The 19,255-nt window shown below is 35.4% G+C and overlaps 2 protein-coding genes across 2 annotated transcripts; both read right to left on the minus strand.

Annotated features, from left to right (window-relative positions):
- Positions 1-11,853: 11,853 nt before the first annotated feature.
- LOC114374691 lies at positions 11,854-13,319 on the minus strand. Its single transcript, XM_028332364.1, has one exon. The coding sequence runs from the start codon at positions 13,190-13,192 to the stop codon at positions 12,203-12,205; it is 990 nt and encodes a 329-aa protein (XP_028188165.1). The 5' UTR covers positions 13,193-13,319; the 3' UTR covers positions 11,854-12,202.
- A 1,522-nt stretch (positions 13,320-14,841) lies between these two features.
- Positions 14,842-16,253, minus strand: LOC114373521 (cytosolic sulfotransferase 15-like). Its single transcript, XM_028331000.1, has one exon. The coding sequence runs from the start codon at positions 16,216-16,218 to the stop codon at positions 15,190-15,192; it is 1,029 nt and encodes a 342-aa protein (XP_028186801.1). The 5' UTR covers positions 16,219-16,253; the 3' UTR covers positions 14,842-15,189.
- Positions 16,254-19,255: the final 3,002 nt, after the last annotated feature.

The raw sequence follows: 19,255 nt of genomic DNA on the forward strand, positions 1-19,255 counted from the left end.
AATGTTCCAAACTCTTTCAGAGGTGAATGAAGCCTAGATACGAGATACGATACGGATATGGTACGACACAGATACAGAGATACGACAAATTTTTAAAATTAAAGATACGATACGTCTTGGATACGTTAATTAAATATATAAAAAGTTATATATAGTTTCAGATTTTTTTTTCTAGAACAGTTAAATTTTTCATTGGAATAGCTTCAAATTTATATTAAAAAAAAATCTAGATATGTCTAGTCTTAGATCTCTTACCTTGTCTACCCTAACACAGTAACCCCTACCCCATCCTACACCCCTAAGATCCTTTACCTTGTCCTGGGGTATCTTTCTACCCTAACAAGAATCTAGATATGTCTTCTTTGCTGTTTATTTAAAATAATTTCACATAACACTTGTGTTAATATTTAATTATGATTTAATTTTAAAAATTATAAAAATAATATTCAAAGGTACAACACAGAAACAACTTGAAAAAAGACAAAAACAAGTTCCAAGAACCCGTTGTTTGTTGTACCCAAAAACTATTTCCATTTTCCCATAATTATAATGATGCATTAATGACCCCTATCCCTTGACTTACAATTCACAAAAACACAAACCAGAAAAGAAAAAACCCCATCCATCATTTTCATTTCAAAACTTGTCTTCCACCTTTTTTTTTCCATCACTACTACTCACAGATCCACCATTCCTTTCCACCTCCCTCACTCCCCTTCAAATCAGTTCACATTTTCCTTTCACACATTACTTTTACTTCTTCCACCTTTCTCTCTCTAATTTCATTCAACAAAACCATTTTTTTTCTCTTTCACTCACTCACTTCACACAATGAAGCACCCAAGGGGCTAACTCCGCTGTCCGCGACACCTGCCGCGACACCATGGGCGCCCTCGCCGTGCAGTATTTGAAGGGAGACGGCGGATGGTGTGGCGAGGGAGGTGTAGGGACGGTGGTGGGGCAGTTCGTGAAGCTACTGTTCGAGGCAATGGGGGAGCAGAACAAGGGGGTGTAGGCGGGGGTGGCAGTGTGCATGGCCAAGATGGTGGAGTGTGGCGGTGGCGGCGGAGGAGGGGAGGCGGTGCCAGTGGCAGCGTTTCAAAAGCTGTGTCCGAGGATCTGCAAGCTGCTCAACAGTCCCGTATCCGAGCCGTATTGGAGTTGTATTGAAGCTGTGTCTAACCTTAGGAAGCCGTATCCCAACCGTATCTTGTATTTTAAAAAATAAAAAATAAAAAAAATTGGATACTCCTAGGATATGTATCCGACCGTATCCGTGGAGTATCGATGTCGGATACGGGTGCGACACCGATACTTTTCCTTTTTTCACGTATCCGGGCTTCACAGGTGTAGAAAATTCTTTTAGCAAACTGTGTCCGCTCTGGCAACATGGAAAACTCAGAGGTAGTTTTTTGAAAAAATGAGTAGTTTAGGTTTGCCAGATGATCATTCTGTACAAGAAGTGTGACAAAAGTAGACATGGCAACGGGGCGGGGCGGGGGCGGGTTTTAACATACCCGCCCCCGCCCCCGCTTCACTGTACCCAGCCCCGCCCCCGCCCCCAAACCCGTCGGGGATAAAAATTGTACACCCAGACCTGCCCCCAACGGGGACGGGTTTCCCAGCCCCGCCCCAACCCCACCCGCGAAAATTGTAGTAAAAAAAATTATTTTTTTCACAGTAACAAAAAGAACTAATAACAAAAGCTTCTAAAAAACCTGTTTAGTGAGAAGATAATTAAAACAAAAGCTTCTAACAAGCTTAGAACATCTTCAAATTTTGTCTAAATATTATTACAACTCATAACCAATCCATATTCAAAACGACAAAAGCTTCCAAAGAGCTCATAACATTTTAAGTTCGTTCTCAATATCATTCTAGCTCGGAACCAATACATATTCAAAACAACAAAGTATTTCAAATCATCAAAACAGAAAAAAGTTCCAAATGAACCAAGTTTAATAAAAATCATCATCTTCAAGGCGGGAGATTGCAACAGAAGTAACGTCAGTTATCAATGGTTCTGTCGGTTCACCTATATTGAAAAATAAAAGTTAGAATATAAATATTTAACTTGACAAATTTAATTCAATCTTTAAAAAGAATACCTTCATCATCAGACTCCATTTCAGTGAGTAAAATAGCATTTTCATTTCCCACATTAGAATTAAAATTACCTATCAATATAACACAATATAAACAATGACAATCTTTAAAATATACAAAATTATTAACTAATTCAAATACATTCATATTTAAATGAATAAATTAAAAATTTACCCGAGTTCTCAGCACTCCATAACCAACTTCTAGCACACATCAAAGCCTCTAAAGTGGTCCAATGAAGTCGGCTTCGATGAGGGCTTACAATATAACCGCTGGTACTGAACGCAGATTCAGAAGCTACAGTAGAAACAGGAATCGCCAACACATCTCTTGCAATTGCTTGAAGTGTTGGATACTTGACACCATTCAACTTCCACCACAATAAAATATCAAAATTTGGACTTCTTGGTAAAACTTCCTCATCCAAATAAACATCCAACTCTGTTCTAACATATGAAGTTCTAGCTCTTTTTTTCTTAATCACAAACAAATCAAATTTTTTCAAACCATCACTGCCAACATTACCAACATTAGCTTCCAATATTTGAGAATCACCACTACAATCATTGTTCATTCTCAATTGATAATCATAAAGCAAGTCATAACACAATTGTCGGATTGACTTAACTTGATGATCAGCATCATTTCCATAGAAGATTGCATAATAATATTCAAGCAAATCAGTTTTGTACCTAGGATCCAAAACAGCAGCGACACCCATTATTTCATGAATCACACTCCAATACTTATCAAACTTTACCAACATGTTCTCGGCCATTTTTTTTATCAATTCATCAGAGGATTCAATCCACTCAAGTATTGCTTCTTTGATCTCACAAATCTTAGGAAAGTATTCATTGGCAGTTGGATACTTAGTGCCAGAAAACACTTCAGTGATAGAGTTGAACAATTTCAATTTTTCACAAATATCTTTTGCAAATTTCCATTGTGAACTTGTTGGCAAACAAGTGTACCCATTTCTCCGAAGTGCTAATCGATTAAATACATCTTCATACAAAATGGCAACTTCAAGCATCTTGTAAGTGGAATTCCATCTAGTCGGACAATCTAAAGCCAATTTCTTGGTGCAAGAGATTTTCAACTGATTCGCTGTCGACTCAAAATATTCCTTCCTTTTAGGTGTTGCAGTCCAAAATGCAACACTATCCCGGATCCTCTCTACCCCATCTTTCACAACTTCTAAGCCATCTTTTACAATCAAATTTAGTATATGTGCGCAACAACGCATATGAAGTAAGGCCCCATCCCTTAATAGTGAATCTGGTTTCAGCCTAGCCTTAATTTTTTCAACCATTGCATCATTTGTGCTACAATTGTCCAAAGTGATAGTAGACAATTTTTTATCAATGTTCCAATCCATCAAACATTCAACCAACACATCACTAAGTCTTTCACTTGTATGAGGTGCAGGAACATAAATAAACCTAACATAATAAGATTCACTATAATATTAATGAAACTTAAATAAGAAAGTTAATAAACCATTTACATTAATGCATGCAACAGAGTACTAATGAAACTTAAATTTTCAAGAACATACATACATTCACATAAGTAAACTATTTTTTGAAGAAAATATAATTACCTCAAAATCTGACTATGCAAAGTCCAATTTCCATCAATGTAATGAGCAGTCACAGCCATATACCCTCTTTTTTGATTGCTCGAAGTCCACATGTCAGAAGTAATGGCCACTCTTCCTTCAAGCCTTTCTATCAACTTCAAAGCTGATGATCTCTCACATTCGTACACTTTGAGTATCTCATTTTTTATAGTATTTCTACAAGGGACTTGAAATAATGGTTGGAGAGAAGCTGAGTATCTTCTAAAACCAATATGATCCACAATCGAAAGTGGATATTCATGCAAAATAATTGCATGTGCAAGCTCTTTCCTAACATTTTCAACATTATAACTCCAAGTACCCAACTCTTGTTTACCTTGCAAAGTTTTAGCAGTAAGAAATGTCTGTCCTTTATCCGTTTTACCTTCCAAAATCTTCTTGTGAGGACAAATCAATAAATGTCCTCACTTTGAGTATGCTTACTTTCAATTTCATAATACTATGAATTATATCAATAATGCAAAGTTTATTTGTTAAATAATAAGATCTGAAGCATTTGAAAGTGTTAAGACCTATAATAGTAAGCTTCTTCGAAAAAAAAGATCTTTAATAGTAACATAATAGTAAGAGTCCAGTTATATTATAAGGCTTTTCATGGTAATTCTTAACTTACTAACATAAATTATGAAATTCTATACAAGCTACTGTTAGAGCCATCAAACAGGTCACAAATTAAACATTGATTGCATTGAAGGAAGAACCCAACTCTTCAAACTAATTGCACATAATAAGTTTTTTATTTGGCTAAACTGTACACACTAAGACAGGACAGGCAGCAGCAAAAGATAGTAAATAACTTAGATTCAAAATGTCAATCTCATCACTTTGCACAATGATGCTAAGATAAGTAGTTATCTTAGATACTTAATCAAACAACTTCAGAAAATTACAATTGAAAATCTCAGCACTAGTAAAAAGAACATGACACTCCGTCACAAGATTACATACAACCATGTCTTGTTAACACAGGAAAAGGGACTCTAATTAATGTTAGCTGAAATAAAAGTTGAAAAAAAAAAGTTCTAAACAAATGCACAACATAGGAGTTTGTCTACTTTTCATGTTTTCTGTGTTTGTTTTCTCAAAAACAAAAAAAAATGTTTCCTGTGTTTGTTTTCACTTTTAATAAGCATAAGAGAATGTAGATCAATATTTTCTCCATTTTTTGAAAAAAGATCTAGCATTTTTAGAAATTTAATAAATATCAAAACATTGTTTTCATTATTTCTGAAAATGTATTTATAGACTTCCTTTCATCTTTTATAGTCTGCTTCCATTGATGCACACATAAACTTTAAGAATATAAAAATTAAAAGTACCAAAAAATACATTGTTCTAACTCTAATTTTCATTCATGAGAGAAAGAAAGACCTTAAGTTAGAGTATTCAAAGAGCTTGCCAGTAGAAGAGAAAATGATGAGAGCAACATCAGCATCACACAAAACTGAGAGTTCTTCAGCCTTTTTGATTAATCCTCTTCTTCTCTTCGAAAAAGTCACTTGCCTCGCCGTTGCGTTTTCATTTCAGCTAAGTAAATAAAGTTATCAAGTACAAAACTTCTCACAATCAAAAACTGAACAGGAAGACGGTAAGCTAGCTCAACACATATAAGATCCTCTTGATATATTTTCTATCCCTTCATAATTATTTAAAAAAAAATGGATCTATTGTAGTTGTGGTTGAAGAGATGCAGAGAAGTGAAGTCAAGTTTTTACAGTTTAACAAAAAAAGCACAGTGTAATCGGAGGAGAATCAATAGCGACGGTGGACGGCGGAGAAGGGAGAAACAAGTTGACTCTGAAATTCCATTAAAATTAAAGCAATTAAATTGGAGAGAGAAAGAAACGGACCTGCACCGAACAACAAGGAAGAAGCAACGCAGAGGAGGCTGATGAGTGATGAAGGAGGAAGCAATGCAGAGGGCTGAGCAGAGGGCTGCGATTTGGTGAACAGTGAAGAAGGAGGAAGCAACGCACGCAGAGGAGGCTGATGAGTGATGAAGGAAATTAGGTTTTCACTTTTCAGGATCCTTCTCCATATATACTTGCTAATTTAAGGGTAAAATAAGGGTAATTTGGTAAATTCGCGTATACGGGTGCGGGGCGGGGGTGGGTGCGGGGCGGGTGTGACTACCCCCCGACCCCGGCCCCGGCCCCACATTAAAACCACGGGTTTTCCCCGCACCCGCACCCAGACCCAGTTAATTCGGCTTTTCCCCGCCCCGCACCCACCCCCGCCCCGCACCCGTATACGCGAATTTACCAAATTACCCTTATTTTACCCTTAAATTAGCAAGTATATATGGAGAAGGATCCTGAAAAGTGAAAACCTAATTTCCTTCATCACTCATCAGCCTCCTCTGCGTGCGTTGCTTCCTCCTTCTTCACTGTTCACCAAATCGCAGCCCTCTGCTCAGCCCTCTGCATTGCTTCCTCCTTCATCACTCATCAGCCTCCTCTGCGTTGCTTCTTCCTTGTTGTTCGGTGCAGGTCCGTTTCTTTCTCTCTCCAATTTAATTGCTTTAATTTTAATGGAATTTCAGAGTCAACTTGTTTCTCCCTTCTCCGCCGTCCACCGTCGCTATTGATTCTCCTCCGATTACACTGTGCTTTTTTTGTTAAACTGTAAAAACTTGACTTCACTTCTCTGCATCTCTTCAACCACAACTACAATAGATCCATTTTTTTTTAAATAATTATGAAGGGATAGAAAATATATCAAGAGGATCTTATATGTGTTGAGCTAGCTTACCGTCTTCCTGTTCAGTTTTTGATTGTGAGAAGTTTTGTACTTGATAACTTTATTTACTTAGCTGAAATGAAAACGCAACGGCGAGGCAAGTGACTTTTTCGAAGAGAAGAAGAGGATTAATCAAAAAGGCTGAAGAACTCTCAGTTTTGTGTGATGCTGATGTTGCTCTCATCATTTTCTCTTCTACTGGCAAGCTCTTTGAATACTCTAACTTAAGGTCTTTCTTTCTCTCATGAATGAAAATTAGAGTTAGAACAATGTATTTTTTGGTACTTTTAATTTTTATATTCTTAAAGTTTATGTGTGCATCAATGGAAGCAGACTATAAAAGATGAAAGGAAGTCTATAAATACATTTTCAGAAATAATGAAAACAATGTTTTGATATTTATTAAATTTCTAAAAATGCTAGATCTTTTTTCAAAAAATGGAGAAAATATTGATCTACATTCTCTTATGCTTATTAAAAGTGAAAACAAACACAGGAAACATTTTTTTTTGTTTTTGAGAAAACAAACACAGAAAACATGAAAAGTAGACAAACTCCTATGTTGTGCATTTGTTTAGAACTTTTTTTTTTCAACTTTTATTTCAGCTAACATTAATTAGAGTCCCTTTTCCTGTGTTAACAAGACATGGTTGTATGTAATCTTGTGACGGAGTGTCATGTTCTTTTTACTAGTGCTGAGATTTTCAATTGTAATTTTCTGAAGTTGTTTGATTAAGTATCTAAGATAACTACTTATCTTAGCATCATTGTGCAAAGTGATGAGATTGACATTTTGAATCTAAGTTATTTACTATCTTTTGCTGCTGCCTGTCCTGTCTTAGTGTGTACAGTTTAGCCAAATAAAAAACTTATTATGTGCAATTAGTTTGAAGAGTTGGGTTCTTCCTTCAATGCAATCAATGTTTAATTTGTGACCTGTTTGATGGCTCTAACAGTAGCTTGTATAGAATTTCATAATTTATGTTAGTAAGTTAAGAATTACCATGAAAAGCCTTATAATATAACTGGACTCTTACTATTATGTTACTATTAAAGATCTTTTTTTTCGAAGAAGCTTACTATTATAGGTCTTAACACTTTCAAATGCTTCAGATCTTATTATTTAACAAATAAACTTTGCATTATTGATATAATTCATAGTATTATGAAATTGAAAGTAAGCATACTCAAAGTGAGGACATTTATTGATTTGTCCTCACAAGAAGATTTTGGAAGGTAAAACGGATAAAGGACAGACATTTCTTACTGCTAAAACTTTGCAAGGTAAACAAGAGTTGGGTACTTGGAGTTATAATGTTGAAAATGTTAGGAAAGAGCTTGCACATGCAATTATTTTGCATGAATATCCACTTTCGATTGTGGATCATATTGGTTTTAGAAGATACTCAGCTTCTCTCCAACCATTATTTCAAGTCCCTTGTAGAAATACTATAAAAAATGAGATACTCAAAGTGTACGAATGTGAGAGATCATCAGCTTTGAAGTTGATAGAAAGGCTTGAAGGAAGAGTGGCCATTACTTCTGACATGTGGACTTCGAGCAATCAAAAAAGAGGGTATATGGCTGTGACTGCTCATTACATTGATGGAAATTGGACTTTGCATAGTCAGATTTTGAGGTAATTATATTTTCTTCAAAAAATAGTTTACTTATGTGAATGTATGTATGTTCTTGAAAATTTAAGTTTCATTAGTACTCTGTTGCATGCATTAATGTAAATGGTTTATTAACTTTCTTATTTAAGTTTCATTAATATTATAGTGAATCTTATTATGTTAGGTTTATTTATGTTCCTGCACCTCATACAAGTGAAAGACTTAGTGATGTGTTGGTTGAATGTTTGATGGATTGGAACATTGATAAAAAATTGTCTACTATCACTTTGGACAATTGTAGCACAAATGATGCAATGGTTGAAAAAATTAAGGCTAGGCTGAAACCAGATTCACTATTAAGGGATGGGGCCTTACTTCATATGCGTTGTTGCGCACATATACTAAATTTGATTGTAAAAGATGGCTTAGAAGTTGTGAAAGATGGGGTAGAGAGGATCCGGGATAGTGTTGCATTTTGGACTGCAACACCTAAAAGGAAGGAATATTTTGAGTCGACAGCGAATCAGTTGAAAATCTCTTGCACCAAGAAATTGGCTTTAGATTGTCCGACTAGATGGAATTCCACTTACAAGATGCTTGAAGTTGCCATTTTGTATGAAGATGTATTTAATCGATTAGCACTTCGGAGAAATGGGTACACTTGTTTGCCAACAAGTTCACAATGGAAATTTGCAAAAGATATTTGTGAAAAATTGAAATTGTTCAACTCTATCACTGAAGTGTTTTCTGGCACTAAGTATCCAACTGCCAATGAATACTTTCCTAAGATTTGTGAGATCAAAGAAGCAATACTTGAGTGGATTGAATCCTCTGATGAATTGATAAAAAAAATGGCCGAGAACATGTTGGTAAAGTTTGATAAGTATTGGAGTGTGATTCATGAAATAATGGGTGTCGCTGCTGTTTTGGATCCTAGGTACAAAACTGATTTGCTTGAATATTATTATGCAATCTTCTATGGAAATGATGTTGATCATCAAGTTAAGTCAATCCGACAATTATGTTATGACTTGCTTTATGATTATCAATTGAGAATGAACAATGATTGTAGTGGTGATTCTCAAATATTGGAAGCTAATGTTGGTAATGTTGGCAGTGATGGTTTGAAAAAATTTGATTTGTTTGTGATTAAGAAAAAAAGAGCTAGAACTTCATATGTTAGAACAGAGTTGGATGTTTATTTGGATGAGGAAGTTTTACCAAGAAGTCCAAATTTTGATATTTTATTGTGGTGGAAGTTGAATGGTGTCAAGTATCCAACACTTCAAGCAATTGCAAGAGATGTGTTGGCGATTCCTGTTTCTACTGTAGCTTCTGAATCTGCATTCAGTACCAGCGGTTATATTGTAAGCCCTCATCGAAGCCGACTTCATTGGACCACTTTAGAGGCTTTGATGTGTGCTAGAAGTTGGTTATGGAGTGCTGAGAACTCGGGTAAATTTTTAATTTATTCATTTAAATATGAATGTATTTGAATTAGTTAATAATTTTGTATATTTTAAAGATTGTCATTGTTTATATTGTGTTATATTGATAGGTAATTTTAATTCTAATGTGGGAAATGAAAATGCTATTTTACTCACTGAAATGGAGTCTGATGATGAAGGTATTCTTTTTAAAGATTGAATTAAATTTGTCAAGTTAAATATTTATATTCTAACTTTTATTTTAAAATATAGGTGAACCGACAGAACCATTGATAACTGACGTTACTTCTGTTGCAATCTCCCGCCTTGAAGATGATGATTTTTATTAAACTTGGTTCATTTGGAACTTTTTTCTGTTTTGATGATTTGAAATACTTTGTTGTTTTGAATATGTATTGGTTCCGAGCTAGAATGATATTGAGAACGAACTTAAAATGTTATGAGCTCTTTGGAAGCTTTTGTCGTTTTGAATATGGATTGGTTATGAGTTGTAATAATATTTAGACAAAATTTGAAGATGTTCTAAGCTTGTTAGAAGCTTTTGTTTTAATTATCTTCTCACTAAACAGGTTTTTTAGAAGCTTTTGTTATTAGTTCTTTTTGTTACTGTGAAAAAAATAATTTTTTTTACTACAATTTTCGCGGGTGGGGTTGGGGCGGGGCTGGGAAACCCGTCCCCGTTGGGGGCAGGTCTGGGTGTACAATTTTTATCCCCGACGGGTTTGGGGGCGGGGGCGGGGCTGGGTATAGTGAAGCGGGGGCGGGGGCGGGTATGTTAAAACCCGCCCCCGCCCCGCCCCGTTGCCATGTCTATTTACTAACATTATGCATCTCAAGACTCAATTTTTTTTAATAATAAAAAGACACAACCCAAACACGCAATGCTTCCATTTCCATACGTAACAAAGTACTAGTTCGTAGTTTCACCTGACAATTTGAAAATCATGTTTCTTTTACATGCTACTCAACGCAAAAACTAATCGTGAGAATAAAAGTGGTTTTCTCTTCAACCCAAGTTGTTCGGGATGCGTTAGGCACTTTTAGCCTTTTGTTTAGCTGAACGTCTGCAAAACTATGAACACACTTTGAAGTTTTTGAAAAAAAAAAAAGGAATGTCTTTTTTTGCCATTTCAGGGTTTGGTATCAATCTCGATTTGACCCCCCCATCCAAAAATGGCTTTAAACATATTCTACTTTTCAGCGAAAAAAAAAATTAGTTCAAGTCACTCAAAAGGTGTTCATGAATCATGATAATAGATTCTAAAAGGTTAGCATGAAAGTATGAACAGAAAATGAGGAAAAAGGATTTGCAAGAATTCCACCACTTATCTAATATGAACTTGAGCTCAAAGCCTTAACAACTGAAATAAAAGCAAAAGAAAATTGAAACGAAAAATGAAGATGAAATTACAGAGATGCACGGATCGAAGTGCTTAATGGAAACACACTTTCTTTTTTGTAAAAAAAAAAATAGTGCCAGGAATGTCCTTTTTCCCTTTCAGGGTTTGGGGTCAATTTTGACTTGAACCCCATCCAATCTTCTTGGTGATCATAGATCATAGAAGATTCTAAAGCTGTTCATGATCATAGATCTTCTTGGTGAAAAGATTCTAAAAAGTCAGCATGAAGTATGAACAGAAACTACTTCAACACTTAAAAATGGGGAAAAAAAAGGTATTGTATTTACAATTCAAGATTCCACCACTTATCTAATATGAACTTTTGTCCAGAGCTTCAACACTTGTCTAGCCAGTACATAGTTAAAGTTAACACTAATAGATAGGCCTACAACACTCTGCAATCAGTTTGTGACTTTTACTCAAATGTAGATAAAATCAGCAAATGAAAATAAAAAACCAAAGTGAAGATGATGAAGTTAAAGAGCACCGATAGTCTAAACTCTAAAGTGCTTTCTTAATGAAAATTGGTACGTTTCCAAGAACCACACCACTCAGTACAAGAAGAAGATTTAAGCATCATTGTGTCATTACATTGCATCCCCTTCTAATTTCTAATAAGGATATTCCTGCCTTATGGTTTTGCAGAATAGCAGTTACATCCTAAACATGTATGACTGCTACATCCCAATCAAAGCGCATAACCAATTTTCCTCACTCGCACTTGACATGACTCTAACCTTCATAACGATACAATTCACGAACCTATCCACACTTGCAAACAAAACAAAACAAAAACAAAAATTGATAACTATACATACAATCACACAAAACACTCCTTCCTAGTTCCTTCAACGAAACCAAACAAACTATACATACAATCACACACTCCTTCAATCATATTAAAGAACAAAAAAATTGATAACATAGAATACAACTTGAAAGAACCACATGTTTACTTTTACTCCATTATTATTTAGCAACATACAATACGCAAGCCTAAACCAACAACAGTACTCTCACCTCATGGTTCAGCTCACAAAAATCAAATTCATCAATCAGAACTTAGGAAGTTCCATCTACACCAGACAAAAAATAAAAATGAAAAACAAAAATCAAAACCATTACCATACCATATCTCATTAACCCCAAGGTTTTCAATTGTCTGTCAATCCTATTGTGAGCCACCACAACTAAGTTACTTGCAACAGTTCATAACTCAACTGTAATTTAAAACCATGATGATTTACTTCATTGCCCTTCTTCTTCTTCAGCAAAATTCAGAATCTGACAAACATCTTTCTCATCAGTGTTGAAATAGGACCTCCTCCCCCCCAACTCAGCAACTCTTTTTGCTGCACCGGAATCTCTGGGACTCTCATTCAAACACTTCACCATCTTAATCTTTGGAAGCACGACCGCCACGGCCTCCGCCTCTTCCTCGCCGTTCTTTGGAATCTCCCACCTCTTCTTAACCCTAATCTCAGTCCCTCCTTCCGGCAACGATCTCTTCCTCACATCACTATTATACCTACTCGCCACCATCCTCCCCTGCTTCAACAACCCCTTCTTGCCACTCTCACACACCGATTTCACTTTCTCCTTCTCAAATAGCCTCTTCCCCTGAACCTGAATCACCGAATTTCCCTCCTTCTTCTTCACTCTCCCAACGGTGGTTTTTGCCCTCGATTCCTCGCCGATCTCAGGAATCTTCCAGAAGCACGATTTCCGGCGACTCTGCAAGGTGGTGGCCGGCGTCGCCGCCGCAATCTCATTCGGTCCAAGACTCATCCCTCGCCGCCACGCATTATTATTATTGTTACTACTACTACTAACCCTAACTTTTGTCTTCGGCGTTTCTTCGGGTTTTCTTGAAACGACGGCGCTTGGGCGCGGCTCCATGAACTTCGCGGGGACGACTCTGCCCATCACCACGCGCTTCCCCCGCTTCGCCTTCTCGAGACGGAGCGCGTCGAGGCGCGTGGTAAGGCGCTTTATCTCAAGCTCGATCTCTTCGATCTCGTCGTCGATGTTTTTGTTATCATCGGAACCGAAACCGAAACCCTTGGGGTTTTTCTTTGTGGCGGTGGTGCTTTTCTTGAAGGATAAATTATCGGGTGCGGGCGGGCTCAGGTTTTCTTTGGTGCACTCGGAGGAAGACCAAGAAGTCTTCATCGGTAAGAAGGAGTCTTCTTCGTTGCCGTCGAACGCGGCGTTGTTCCACACTTGAATGTCGTTCATGCTTATTGTCGTTGTTGCGTTTTTGAGGTTTTGATTGAATCTGTAATTTCTTCTTGATTTTGGAATGGAAGAGTGAGTAGTAGTGAGAGTGAAAGAGGGAAATATTTGTATTTTGAGAAAAAAGTGACCGTTGGGGGAATGAAGGAAGGAAGGAAGAAATCAAATTAGACGTTGGTGGGATGGATAGGCGCTCCATCGTGGCCGTTGGATGGGAAACGGCTCCTCATACACGCTCCGATATGATTTAAAGGGACTTTAATTATAGTATTAGGGAAAATTACCCTTTCATCACGTTTCTTACCATATTTATAATTTTTTTAGTGTCTAGTTTAGTAAAATTGTTTTTAGGAGTTATCTATTTTTTTCTTCAGAAATTCAAATCAGATTGATACTAATTATTCTAACTAATCAAAATTTTGAATACTTATCATAATTATTTGATAATAATTAATTTATAATTATAAAAAATTCTCTAGAAATAAATTGTCTAAAAAATTTCCGTTCAAATGTATAAAGATTCATTCCAAGACTTCTTTATTTTTATTAATATAAAGATTAATTTATTTCTTAATTAGTCATTTAAATAAAAAAAAATTATGTTCTATAATCATAGTTTTAACACGTGGACTTACTTAATCGATGCGAGCGCAAATCGGTCATATGCTCGAGTCAGGTTTTCTATCAGACAATTCTTGCACTAAACACGATGTGATTCAGTGTGGTTGAACTCAACCTACTGAATCGAATTGCTGGGTCACAACTTTTTTCTTTTTCAAATTACTTAAAAGGATGCTGTTTTGCCTCTAGTGACTAAAAGAAGAAGAAAGAAAGGGTCAGGTTTGTGTTTCCTTGTCTCACTCCTTTGAAAATATTCTTTAAAGATCTTCAGTCCTCCCATTATCAACACACTCCCATCCACCACTATCAACATTCCCTTCCTTCATAGTGAAACTTTCATTATTTCCATTTCCTTTTGTTTACAAGCTTATAAATTATGATGTTTTCTTATAAATTATGATGTTTTCTTATTAATATATGTTCCCTTTTTGATTGCACATTTTGCTTTGTTGTTGTAATGCAATTGTTGATTTGATTTCAAGATTTATTTTCTATAATAATAGTTTTAGGTATTTAATTGATATTTTGGTTTTATTTGAGTAATATTTTTTTTGGACTCTTTTAACACAAATATAAGATTTTTATATTTTTTTAATACAAATTGAATCATGCTGATCAATTATGATCTATGGGTTCGATCATTAATCTAATAACCCATCTAACGTCTTGATTGGGACATTGGATTGGTCATTAGACCGATTTTAAAACTGTCTATAATCTCATTACTCGATTAATTATTAAGTGTACTAAACTAATTTAAATATAAAAAAATGCCAACAAATCACCATTAGAATAATTTTTTAATTAGAATAGTTTGTAATATTTTAAAATTTCCAAATTTTTAAATATCTATCTACATATATATTCCTATTCATTATCATCAAACTAACTATTTATAAAATAAGTTATTTTTATTCAATATTTCTAATTAAATATTTTATATTTATATAAATGTAGGCGCCGTACGTTGCACAGGACACTTGCTACTTTAAGCATCACAAAACAACAACAAAAGGATACAATACAACAACTTTAACAACCATAAGCATATATAATTGATACAAATATGTAACAAGGCTACATGCATTCATAGATTTTTTTTCCAACTGGTTCCTGATGGAAATAATTGAGCTCCTTGCTACCCTACCCATGTGGTCTCAGGGGCCAACATAAACCCTTTTTATTCTAAAAAGGAAATTCCATAAACAACATTTGCAGCACACATTAACGCAACACACATGCATGGCTAGGAACTCACCTTAGTACAGCTAGTTAGTTATTTACATACAACATTAGTCATATATAATTAACATCACTGTCCATGGTGATTGTGATTCCTAGCTAGAACTATATCCAACATGCACCACTAGACAGAATAATTAAGAGTTCATTCTAAATGTCAAACCAGACCCACCTAACTTGTCTTCCATGACTTTGGTTAATTTCTGCGCCATCGAAGGCGAAAGATAATTAACCCAATCCCCTATTTCACCCTTCCTGAACAAAAACTTATTTTCAAAGTTCCTGCCAAATGTACCAGACTTATTTACCTCTAATTCCTTCATTTTCTGAAAGCTACACAACTTGATTATGTTCTCAATCACACCTCTATTTTCTTCCTCCAAGGTGAAAGGACAACCCAAGAACTCAGCTACCCTTTTCAGGTGAAAATTGATGTCCCCTTTGAGGTCCTCATACATCAAGAACAGAACCTTGTTTGGTTTCTCTATGCTCTCCTTCCAATAACCAAGCATGTGAGTCCAAAATGGGCCAAAACCAACCACCCCTTTACAGTACATTTCAAAAGCCTCATCAAGTGCCAATGTGGGTAGTGACCCTGGCTTGATTTTGTTGGCAAAAAACCAAGAAGAGATGAAAGTGTCAAAAGGGTTCCTGCAGATGTAGATTACCTTGCAATTGGAATCTTTGATTGATTTGGACAATGAAGCAAATGGAACATGAGTTCCAAAGAGTCTTGGCTCATGCATGTTGGACAAGTCAGGAACCTTGTCATGCTTATCATAAACTGTGTACTCAAAAAAGGGTACAAGGTCATGGGGATTGAAATTGAGAAGAGGGTGGTTCTTGTTGAAGGAAGAAAAGTTGTGGCGGCTCACAGTGGCAAAGGTAAGGGCCTTCAACCATGTGGTGCCTGATTTTGGCACAGTGGCCACAAGAACATCACTGTCCTTGGCTTGAAAGTGCTTTTGAAAAGTGATTATGGCTTGTATTTCATGTGGTTGGCACCAAAACCCTTGGAATAGATACACATATGGTGTTCTCCAACCTTTCTCTCTTGGAAGGGAGAGAATTAGCTCCGTAGTTTGTTGGCTTATTTTGTCATCTTCAATTACTTCCTCTCCACCACCACCACCTGATTGGATTTTTGTAAACTTTGTTAGAGCCATTAATTGGAAAAAGAGTGATGATAAACACTAATAGTAGTTATGGTGAATGTGGCATGATGGTTTAGCTCCCATGTTATTTATATATAGCAAAACCTTGAAGAGCTGGCTCTATAGTAAGTGATAAGCATTCTTATTGTTGTTTGTGCACGCGAGAAATGCACAAAAATGATTGTTGGAAAAGTGACAAACATTAGTAGTAATCACCTAGCAGCCTTCTCATTTTGGATGTGAAATATTTTGGGCTATTTTACAAAAATAGGGGAATTTACTTTTAAATTTACGAAAGTAATATACTTTTTTTTTATAAAAAATAATATTTGTACGCATGTGATGCACAATTTTTTTAATGTTGGACGTATATTATAATAATTATTTTAATTATAATTTATATCTTCTGTAGATATTTTTAAATTGACTTTTGTAATTAAATATCATTGGTGGAAGTTAAAGAAATAGTTATTCAAAAAATTTATATTCCTATAAATATATATTTAATTAGTTAAACTTACTATTTTTAATTCAGTACAATATATATTTTATTTTTGTTACAAAATTATAATTCCTTAGTTGAATTGTTTTTATAATATATGTAAAACACTACTTTTATTTTATTTTAAAATATTAAGCCGAAAAAAATTCAATTTATCATATAAAAAAAATACTAGTTTATACCATATATGGAGTTACAAAAATTAAAATTGGTTTTTAAGCTCCTTAGTGAGAAATACATTCACTGCTAGAAAAACTAGATTTAACATCGACAGATTAACATCAGTTTTGTCAAAAACCGATGTTAACATAAATGCAGTGGCATAATTGTAAATAATGTGTATCCATTAACATCGGTTTTCTTTAAAATCGATGTTAACGAAGTGACGTTAACATCGGTTCTTGTAAAACCGATGTTAACATTAATCCGTTAACATCGATTATGGAAGAACTGATGTTAACGTCATTTCATTAACATCGGTTTTGAAGTATGATCAGTTAACATCGGTTTGTTGAATAAAATCGATGTTAACGTTAACATCAATATGTTAAAATCGATTTTTATTGAAAACCGATGTTGAACTTAAATTTTAAATTTTATTAGACGCGACCTATTTTGCTCGCGCTCTCTTCTTCTCTGTGTACCCTGTCGCGCTCTTTTCTTCTCTGTGTATCCTCTCATGCTCTCTTCTTCTCCGTTAACATCTAAGGTTGTTGTTCTCCATTGTGCTGAAGACCGTGACAACTCGCTTATAAGGTACGTTTCGTGTACCTATGTTGTTCTATTGAATACCTAGGTCTGTTTTGGGAACTCGTGATTAACCTAAGGACCTTTTCTGGTTTCTGCTACAAGGATTGGGGAACTCGTGGTGACCTAAGGTACATTTCATTGCCAGTCTCGCTGCCATTGTCGGTGTTGGGTTCAAGGTAAGCTTCATGTCTTCATTGTAACTCTGTGCTTCCGCGTACGTGCTCTTTGTACTCACTTCTCTCTGAAGCATGTTTATGTTCCCATTGTAATTTGTTCTTATGAAAGCTAGTCAAGGGCTTTTCATTTGCATTGCATTACCCTAATCCTCTTAATTGTTTGAAAAATATTACACTAATTGATGAAAAATGTTTAAAAAAGAAACAATTTGTATAATTTCACAAAACCTCTTAGGTTATTAGTGTCATTTACCCAAGATTGTTCGTGACTAGTCCATTCAAGTGGTGTTTGAGCCTTCCCTTGGTTGTTCGTTTATATATTAGTAAAAGAGTGGTTACTCACCTCATGGGGATAAGGGAGGTACCTTATGGCAAACATATCCTTTGCTTTGGCTCTCAACCACCATGGCCTATGTAACTCCTAATATGGTTTGTTGGCAACTCAGCTTCACAAGTACCAAACATAATAACCTTAGGCCAATCCAACAGATTGTCATTTTCCTAACCCAAATAAGTAAATGTTTTAGGAGGACTTCTCTTTGATAAGAACCTAGAGAGAACCACAACCATGCCACAAAAAGTAAGAGTAGCATCTAATATTTGTACTAACAAAATTCAGATGCTATTCAATTTAATAGTAAAAGTAGTATCTAATATTTGTTCATACTACTGACTTCTTTACATATTTATACTAATGCATTGTAATAGAATTGAATTTGTTATAACAAAATTATCTAATATTCTGCTCAACAACTACCTAGTGGAAATTGCACATAACTGCCTATGAGAAGTGGATTACTACAACCAACTTTGGTGGTTCTTGCCTTGGTGCCTTAAACATATTCCTGCAGGTAAGTGGGCTTCTTAGTAACTCTCGCAAATTGATCTAAGACATGGAAGGTGAAGAAAATAGTTGATTGTTGACTGAGAGTTGTAAGATAGGATTTATTTTATTAGTAGAATCTCAATTCTGCAGCAATGGTATTCCTTTGTATCAATTAGCTATCATAAATTCAGATGCTGTGTATTTACTTATCTACAGTTTGCATACTTGTCAGCTTTGTTTATATTCAAAGGACACTGATTTTGCTACCTAGTAGTGGTACTGGAGTAGTGCTATATGGTGTTGGCCAAACTTGATCAGAAGTTCACTGCAATTAACTAAAATCTAATGATGTTAATCTATCCATGGAGGGGTAGATAAATGTCTTCTATCCATGTCTCAACTTTTCCTCAGTATTGAAAAGATAATCTTATTTCTAAATCCCAATAGTTAATCCTGTAGCATAGGCTACTCCAACTGTTGTTGTGTGTATATTAGCAGCTCTAATTACTGGACATCCTACCAAATAAAGAGAAGTCCTAGTCCAACCATTTTGATGATGGGTGTGGGGACAGATCAATCTATGTTGCACACCAAGTTATGCAATAGTGAAGGGCCTATACTAACCCCCCCAACACACACACACACACACACACACACACACACACAATCAGAATGAAAAGCTTTATAGGTAAATTGAATTGAGTTTTAACTAAAGTGTGAAACTGTTTGAACATATTACGAGTCTCAGATTTACTTTTCAACAAATAAAGCCAACTAAACCAATGCAACAGTGAG

Source organism: Glycine soja, chromosome 11, assembly GCF_004193775.1.
Source record: "Glycine soja cultivar W05 chromosome 11, ASM419377v2, whole genome shotgun sequence".
Classification (NCBI taxonomy): domain Eukaryota; kingdom Viridiplantae; phylum Streptophyta; class Magnoliopsida; order Fabales; family Fabaceae; genus Glycine; species Glycine soja.